The sequence below is a fragment of the Octopus bimaculoides genome, chromosome 6, assembly GCF_046866305.1.
Source record: "Octopus bimaculoides isolate indiv1 chromosome 6, ASM4686630v1, whole genome shotgun sequence".
Classification (NCBI taxonomy): domain Eukaryota; kingdom Metazoa; phylum Mollusca; class Cephalopoda; order Octopoda; family Octopodidae; genus Octopus; species Octopus bimaculoides.
Window position 1 is genome coordinate 7,496,833 of NC_142933.1, and position 10,000 is coordinate 7,506,832.

General features: G+C 34.2%; 1 protein-coding gene across 1 annotated transcript in view; it reads left to right on the top strand.

The window, feature by feature from the left end:
* The window catches only part of LOC106873757 (uncharacterized), a 285,562-nt gene that overhangs the window by 267,001 nt on the left and 8,561 nt on the right, over positions 1–10,000 (top strand). The window contains exon 14 of the mRNA XM_089353283.1: positions 2,432–2,455. Within this exon, the coding sequence (XP_089209409.1) occupies positions 2,432–2,455 (24 nt within the window). The remainder of the gene's footprint in view (positions 1–2,431; positions 2,456–10,000) is intronic.

A 10,000-nucleotide genomic window follows, 5' to 3' on the forward strand; every position in this document is an offset into this window, starting at 1 on the left:
ATATTACACCCTACCACCTTAAAAACAGAAAAGGGCACATGAGGTAATATAGTCCTGGAGACCCCTAAAAATATAGAATGGTCAAGACTGGATAGCATTTGACCACAGGTCTGCAGAATTAGGGTTGATCTCTGGCTAAACAACAACACTAACTTGATTCTGGTCTTTTTCCTTCTGTATGTGAAGGTCGGTTTATTGTAAATTTTGCTGATTAACCCCTCTAATGCCCACCTACCCAGGACTTCCTCTGGTTTTAGGATATAAACTTTTTGTTTTGAAATGATCGAAATTAAAACCTGCCATCAATATTTTGTGTTCGTTTAAGTTGCAAACATCAGCTTAATAATGAGAAAGTTTTCTTGCTAACTTCCTCGTTATTTTAAAAATAAATTAAAACAAAAACCAATGTATTTTAACTGAAAATATTCACAAAAGGAATTAGAACTCAGCATCCCAAGCTGAAATGCAAGATTTAATTTTAAACATCATCTACATCAGTGAATATATTAACTACTCCATTGTACCTATTAATGTAGAATGTAACATATTATCTGTGAGAAACTATAAACTTCTAAGCTGCCATGTTCTGTCAATCACAGCTGCTTGTGTTGAAGGATAAACAAATGAAAAGTTAAATAATTCACAAACACCATCCATCTGAAGTGAGCAGAGACAGTCTGTGTCAGCAATTAGTTAGACTATAAACAGCAGAATAAATTAGATTATCATGATGTGGTTTTATTTATTCCAGTGAGACTGGCTCGCAGCTGCAACAAGAAAAAGTGTTGAGCTGTTGGTTTTGCAGTTTATAAAGAGACAGTCTAAAGTTTCAAGCAGTAAATATCCTTTATTGGAAAGTTGTTTTCTGATGGTGTCTAATTAATATCATAGTTATATCCAGCAACAGAAAGAGCTCCATTGTTGTTGTTATTGCAGTGGTTCTCAATCAGGGTTTATATGACCCTTGAGGGTCCATATAAGATTTTGCTGTTCAAAATTACATTCAATAAAATGCTTATACATTCTACAATACACAAAATATTTCCACAATTTTTATGCAGTTCCTGATAATATTTAATTATAAAAATATAACAGGGTCTTTCAAACATTGAATGGCTATGAGGGACCACCCACGTAAAATAAGAATCAAAGGGGTCTATAGGTAAAAAATGGTTGAGAGCCCCTGGGTCATCGTTTAGTTTCAGGTTAGTTTCTCATGCTTTACAATCAGAAAACCTTGCAGTTTGATGAAGGTTTTGGCCCAGAATGCTTGTTTTTTTTTTTTATTATTTTCCTCCTCTTTCTTATGACAAACCAGTTTATTCCAGTTTTGAACTCAAAAAGCAATGACTAAACAAGTAATAGCATAATTAAATTAGTATTGCAGTAATTTAGTATTAACATAATTAAGTTAAATTAGTATCAACATAATTTAAACAAGGAGTTATAAGAACAAGTAATAAACAATTTTAATATCACTGTGGGATGTAGTATAATCTCAGATAAGTAAATATAATGAGAGTTGGAAAACCTTAATTAGCTGAGATTATTCAAACAATTATTAAACAAAAACTTCCTCTTTGTGAGGGTGGAGATTAAAATCTAAAAAAATATCTAGTTCGTTTTTAGATTTACACTCATTCCAAAGTAGTAGTAGTTCACTAATTGCATGGATAAAAACAACATAGACTTCAGACATCCTTAAAGGGAGTTTTTGTTTTCTGATTGTGTGGATAATGTCAGCCAATCAGTTTTATAATTCATTATATTACACATGCAAAATTTTACTGTTTCCTTAAGAAGAAATAAAGTTAGTTTCAAATATAGTTTGAACTCATAGTTCTTAAATTTGACAGAAAGAGGGAGGCCAATTCACTGGTGTAAAGGTAACACAGTCACCTTAACAAAGGGATGTGGGTTCACGTCCCATATGGATAGGAAAGCCTTCTTTTTTATGTCGAGGGCTTATATGCCTTGTTAGTAGACTATTTTCCTTAATCATTGCGCAGTGATCGCCATAAGCTTTAAGCTTATATAAAAATACCTTTATTATTATTTACAGGATTTTAAAATATGGCACCATATAACAAAACCATTCACACCGAAAACATCTATTTATATATATATATATATATATTTATATATATATATATATATATATATATATATATATCACTCTACATGTTGTGTATGCGTGTATGTATATTTATATATTATATGTTACATTTTCATAGTTATTTCTTCACATTATTCAGACATCTCTGTGGCCTCTGGTTCTAATTTTTGTTTACCATTTTTGAAACACTCTGTCCCTCTATCTTCTTTGCCTTTGATGTCATCAATATCTCACCAGAGCTGAACTTTTTAGCAATGATGCTCAACAGATTTATTTACTTTTGTTATATATCCAAACACTTTTTCAATTTTTCAGTCGGATCCTGGTTTTCTCCGTTTAGTAAGTAACATCCAGCACCTTGTCATCATCATCATCATCACCATTTCCAATAGTTCTGAAAACAGCTTCAAGTTCTTCCTTCTAAGACACTCTATACTTTTATGTTTCACTTCCTTTATTTTCTAGCATGGGTTAGATGCTTTTATAAATATGAATATTCACATCTAAATCATTGAATTGTATGAGTGTTGGGTGTATGTGACCGTATGTATGTGTGTGTGTGTGTGTGCATGCATGTGTGTGTAGCTGGATTCTGTCTGTGTGTGAGTGGATTCTCTTCTTAATGCTAAAAACACATTCAATCTGGAAGCCAGAAGGAGATTAATATAGTTGCGTGTTTCAAGTAGATGCACAATGCTGGTTTTATTAGTTTGATACTTTAATCATGGATTAAGCTTCTAATACATCAGTAGATGCATAGATGTACTTTTGTATTTGTTTTATCATTTCTTAACCCTTTTGGTACCAGTCTACCTGAGACCAACCCTGGTTCTGTGATACAGACTTTGTTCTTTTAAATGGATCTAAAAACCTTCAATCCAAATTTCTTGTTAATTCGTATTCTAAACACCGACAAACTTATTTTGCTACATCCTTCATTATTTTCAAAATTAATTGAAACCAAGAAGGTGTATTTCATTAGAAATATGGTAACAGAAGGGTTAACATTCATATTTGCAATGGGAGTATTGTCATTGTTGTTGTTGTTTAACCCTAGGCCAATCCTGATCAAGCAGGCCTATGATCAAAGCCATTCCTGTTTATTTCAGCTTATATTATCCCAGTTTGTGCTTCCTCATCTTTTAGACTGTAGGGGTGTTTAGCTGATATTTCTAGGTGGTTATGTGGTCATGTGGTGGCTTCTTTATAGCTAATGAATATATTCAAAGAGTGGGGAAAGAGACAGAGAGTGTCAATGCTGTTCACTGTTAATGTGGAGTTTAAACTGTAACTTATTGGCTGTGTATATATATATATATATATATATATATATATATATATATATATATATCATCATCATCATTTAATGTCCATGTTCCATGGGTGGGACGGTACCACAAAAGCTGGAGAGGCCAAAGCCTGCACCAGACTTCTGTAACTGTTTTGGCAGGATTTTTACAGCTGGATGCCCTTCATAACATCAACCACTCAGCAGAGTGGACTTAGTGCTTTTTACATGGCAGAAGTACAGGCAGGGTCAGTTTTGGCTACAGCTGGATGCCCTTCTGAACACCATCCACTTTACAGCGTGGACTGGGTGCTTTTAAATGTGACCTACACTGACAGGGTCACCAAGTACTTGCAAGACAAAAAGCTTTAAGAGGGGAGGAGGCATTGGAGGAGGTGATGATGAAAAGACAATAGTGAGACAGATACAGGTGTCTTGCTGTAGAGGAAGTACAAGGTTACCTGGCCGGAGAGAGAAAGATCAGGAATGAAGACAGGGACAGGTGTGCTACCACAAAGAAAATACACAGTTGCCCAACCTGAGGGAAGTGCAGGAGAAGGTGAGAGAGGGGGGGACCGCAGGATGGAGATGGTGGCAAAATGCCAGGCATACTCACAAGGAATGGGGATCAGAGTATAAATGGAATGATTGAAAATCTACATTCCACTTATGGATCCTACCACATAGAAGAATAGAGCACTTTTCCATAAGACTCTGAGCAAATCAATCTTGCACCTTCCTAAAAATTTGCAGTATTTCAGTTGTGCACCTTGTATCTCTCTGTCTCTCTGTCTCTCTCTCTTCATGTATCTGTGTGTGTGAAGAGTGAAAAGGATAAAACTTTGAGTTAATAAAGTGAAGCCTCAGCTTCACTTTATTCAAATAAATATATACCTTTTATATATTTTTACATATGAGTGCATATGTGTAGTGTGTGTGTATTTGTTTTTGTTTTTTAGTAATATGACAGTAAGTGATCTCGTATATGTGATGTGTGGTGGTAAACCAAATATGTAAATAGATTCTGTTTCATTTCTGTTTCACTTCATTAACACGAAACATCATCGAAAGGCTGTGAGCATCTTTCTTAGCTTTGTCACTCCCTTCCTTTAAAGGGCATTACTTACATCAGAAAGCACCGTTGTATGGTTATAATACTTCTATATACTTCTATGCATTGCTAGCAATGTAATATTGGGGCAGGGGTTTATGATACAAATTGTGTTTTGGTGAGTATTTATGTGTGGGATTATGGTTTTGTTTATATTGGGGTTTGTTTCTGTTTTGTGCTAAGTAGTAAGATATTTGTGTGTGTGTGTGTGTGTGTGTGTGCAGGTACATGCATTTACATGATCACGTAAAAGAATGAAGAGAGATGTGAATTCTTGTAAGCTGCATCACACAAAGCTTGTCTATGAGAGCAGTAACCTTGAATATAAACTGATTGAGGGGAGTCTTTTATCTGTTTCAGTTCTATCTCTGTGGGGAAAGGGGCTTGGTTAAATGCCCCTAAGTCATGTGAAAGGATTAGTGAGGGAAGAAGGCAACTAGCCATAAGAAAAAAAAAAGACAAACATGATTTGTACAAAACCAAAGATTGGTAACTTTGTGTTGCTATGTTTGTCAGAGGATGAGGAACTGAAAGACGGCAAAATGGTGTGGGACCTAGAGATTTATCAACACATACCTGCATGGCAAATGAAAATGATGATGATGATGTGTGTGTGTGTATACATGTGCATTTTTCATAGCATGCATTGAATGCACTCTTATAGCATGCATTGTAATGTATCTATGACTTTGTATAATTGCATTTGTCATATAGCATGTTGAAAATATTTTTTTTCTTAAATGGATAAAAGTTTCTTTAAAACCATTAAATTCTACTGAGAATTTAAGATTTAAAAAATGGCTGTGTAAGTATTGTATTGCTTCTAACATTTTTATTATCTTATAGGAATGATAATGGCTCTATTGAGAAATTGTTCATTACAGACGTGAGCAATATATTATGTCTGGATGCTAGAAATATTTTAGTGTTATAAAGACTTGCATACAGAGAGTTTTGTTGCTATTCGCTTATATTAGCTTATCTATTGAAAGCAGGACATTCTAAATTTATACTTTGACAGACTTGTATCAAATATTATAAAAAAGAAAACCCTGATATCCAATCACTTGTAGATATTCCCAGAAACTGTTGGCACGCAACTGATGCTATATCAGTTTTTATGACTTGTTTCTCCTGTATTAAAATAAACCTCATTCATTGTAACTGCTCACTGAGTTGTGGATATACTACATGTTTGATACAATTAAACTATGCCTTCTACATATATATATATACATGTATGTGTGTGTGTTTGTGTGTGTGCAAACATGCGTCCATACATACTGTGTGATAAAACAAGCTGTATAGGAAGGAATTCCTTTGACAACATCCAGATATACAGAGACAAAATAACCAAAATTCCCAGTGAAACAACCCAATAAAACTTAGTTTGACTTCCAAGCAATATTATTTGTGGAAAAGCGTTTTATGTGACATGTGAACTATGATAAAAATTGATTTTAATTTCATTTTGAAATTTAACTCAATAAAGAATGACAATTGTTTAAAATCTTAGCAAGAAAATTATGAAGAATAAAAATTTTTAATTTTTGCACACTGCTGAAGAACTTTCTTTTTCTCCACCTGGAGTTGAGGGTTCAAACCTCATCCTTGCCAACTTTATTCATTTTCCTCTCTTCTATACAGGCAAAACCTCTACACTGCTCATACATCTGGCAATGACCTTCCTCAACTCTTTCTTATCTTCCTCTATGATCCCTGCAGTTCTTATTCAATCTTACAAACATAAAACAACACATTTTCCTCTTCGTTAAAATCCAGGAACCAGAAATTAAGGTTCTAAAAAGGAATTTACAATATAACTGAGTCACAGACTCAATTTTCCATGAATCCACTGTTTCACTACTTCACCTGTTCACTGGATATATAATGAGTACATAAATATATACAACCATATCCATATGAATTGAGTCATGCTATGAAATCAAGCCCAGCGGGGTTCTTTTGTTACTCTACTTGTTTTAGTCATTTGACTGTGGCCATGCTGGAGCACCACCTTTTAGTCAAGCTAATCGACCCCAGGACTTATTCTTTGTAAGCCTAGTACTTATTCTGTCGGTCTCTTTAGCCGAACCGCTAAGTTACGGGGACATAAACACACCAGCATTGGTTGTCAAGTGATGTTCGGGGGACAAACACAGACACACAAACATATACACACACATACATACATATATATATATATATATATATATATATATATATATATATATATATATATATATATATATATATATATATATATATATATATACATATATAGGACTGGCTTCTTTCAGTTTCCGTCTACCAAATCCACTCACAAGGCTTTGGTTGGCCCGAGGCTATAGAAGAAGACACTTGCCCAAGATGCCATGCAGTGGAACTGAACCCGGAACCATGTGGTTGGTAAACAAGCTACTTACCACACAGCCAGTTGATCCTAGATGAAGACTAGACAGTTTCATTGTTACTTAACTCATCAGGGTTCATTCATATTTCCCTCCCAATGTGCTGAGATGAAGTAGCAAAAGGCTACTTATTACACAAAATTGTGTTGCTATAATTTATGTAGTGGATTCTCTGGAATCTCAAATGTATAATGGTCCTACAATCAAACTGTCAGGAAACCCACACAAATTGTTTTTCAGTGGTAAAGGCTTTCCACACTTTCTGGAAACGCTGATAGCTTGCCACAAACTCATTAAACAACTTCAAGCTTTTCTGTTCTCCATCTCCTGGGTTAATTGCCTTCATTATGGTTCAGAGTCCAAACCACCCACCCACCTCTGGTACTTGGGTCCCAAATCAGAAATTTCTAAACCCTCGTATATACATATATAGATGTCATACAAGGAAACAAAAGCATAAACACAGAGTTTGAACTGATTGGAAACAAGCCTTAAATGTATGCCTTTAATCTTTCTGGTTGTTAATATTATTGCTTACACTGACAACTACAGCTTATAGAATTCTAAATTCCTCATACTTCAGTAACCATTTCATCTTCTGCTGCATCTCTGACCATTCTTCCTTTCTCTTAACATGTCTTGTTATGTCTTGGCAACTATTTTTAATATTTAAATATTTCAATTTATTAGCCTTGTTCAACATTAGTCGTGATGTAAACTCGCATTGTTAATTGGCTGTGATATTTCTCATGCTTTTCTTTTTATCGGTTTATATTCACCGACAGAAAATAAGTCTCATCGTATATAGATATCATTAATCCAACCATCTTGTTTGCTGTGAGAAACCTGTGTGTGTCATCCTTTATAAACTTGGTTATTGTCTGACAATATTTTGTTATTGCTGCTTCCATATGAAAGTCATTGAATGATTCTTAATTTCTTTGAATATGACAGTTATGTGTGCTTTACCCTGTGTATATGCCTGATATCTGTATTTGTATGACTGTATGCATGTCCCTTTGCTACCATGTATGATATATATATATTTATAGCATAAAAGGGGATTGTAGGGACACCATTTTAAGGCTTCATCTGCATGAGTAAATTTGAAGTAAGTAAAATTGGTGGAGCCCTTCATTGTGCATTTTGTGGACGATGCCGTTGTTGGTTGTATATGTCCATCAGGCTAATCATCACTGGTTCAGTACATTTCTAATGATGAAATTGACAATGCAGGCAGATTAAATACCACAAGGTATTTGTGTAGAAATGGTTTGTTGAATTTCTCATTGATATATGAATGAAATAATATTATTATTTTAATAGCTTGGTAGAGTTGACTATTGAGGAGTTAAAACTGTTGACATTTGCTTTGAAATGCAGGTCTTTTGTCAGTTGTATATAACAAACTGTGATATCCATCAACTAGACTAGCTTTAGTTAGGAATGGCTTCATGTTGTCTTCAAACTAAGACTGCAGCAAATTGTAATTCATGGTTGTAATTCATGCTCCTTTTCAGTGTAAGAACACCTGAAATTATAATTACATAAAAGTTTTGTAATTCATTGCTGTTTAAAAAAATTGTGTGTTAAAACATGTGGAGACGAAGAGAGAGATTACTGTCTGTCTGTTGTTTCGGATCAACTTAAGAGTACTTGATCTAGTGAGGTATACATATATATATACTCTTTACTCTTTACGTTTCCGTTTACCAAATCCACTCACAAGGCTTTGGTCGGCCTGAGGCTATAGTAGAAGACACTTACCCAAGGTGCCATGCAGTGGGACTGAACCCGGAACCATGTGGTTGGTAAGCAAGCTACTTACCACACAGCCACCCCTGTGCCTATATATATATATATATATATATATATATATATATATATATATATATATATATATATATATATATATATATATATATATATATATATATATATATATATATATATATATATATATATATATATATATTTATTTATTTTTCAAATTGAGAAAAGAAAATAGATATACCAGCATTTTGAGTTATAGCAAGTGTTCAAAGTGACACTGACTACACAGACCAATGGAACTGCAAATTTCAGTTGGTGTTCGGGTGCAGTCCTTCAAATGGTCACTTTCATGTTATTGATTGTTGCCAATTTTACTTGATAAATCTTATCTCTTCAGTTTCTCTATCAAAAACTATCCACTGGCCTGAAGTCTGATGAACAGGCAAATACTCAATGCTATCTCTTTGCTTAATCCATCTGTTTGACATATTTTCCTCAAGATAAGCTTTCCAATTACAATAGTAATGGAAAATTGCTCCATCTGGCTGGAAATAAAATAGCTTTTCATCCATAAATGCCTCTTGAATGTGTGACATGACAGATAGATTCTTCTAGCAAATAGAAATAAAGGGTACCAGTCACTGAACTATCAAAAAGGAATTGTCCATCTTGATATTGATGGTAAATTTCCAACAGTCTTTATTCTCAAGGGTCTTGTAAATATCCCAAATCTTCTGGAATAGTGTTTGTAGATGTCTCGGACATTTCCTGATTCTTCAAACATACCTCTAAAACAAGTAATAGTTGCTGGAACTGGTAAATTAGTGGGAAATTCCTTTCTAAAATGTCTTTCCACTTCAACTACCATTTTACTTTCCCAGCAGCATTTTGAAATAAATTTTCTAAATTTGATCTCATTTTAGCCAGAATCATTAGATTGTTGGAAAAACTGCCTTGCAATAATTCTTGTGGCTTTTTACATTCTGAGTTCAAATCCTGCTGTGGTAGACTTTGACCTTCCTCCCTGCAGGGTTGATAAAAAGAAGTAGCCATCAAATACTGAGGTTGATTTAATCACTGAACTCCCTCCCACTGAAATTATTTGCCTTCTGCCTAAATCAGAAATAATTATTTGTAAGCTACTTTCAACTGAACGAAAGGAAATACTTTTGGAGTGACAGTCTGCAAAACTGTGTATATATTTTGGGGGATATTTTGTGTGTGTGTGTGTGTGTGTGTGCACATGTGCATGTATGTGTGTACACTCACCACACACACACACAGAAGCAAATATTCCCAAG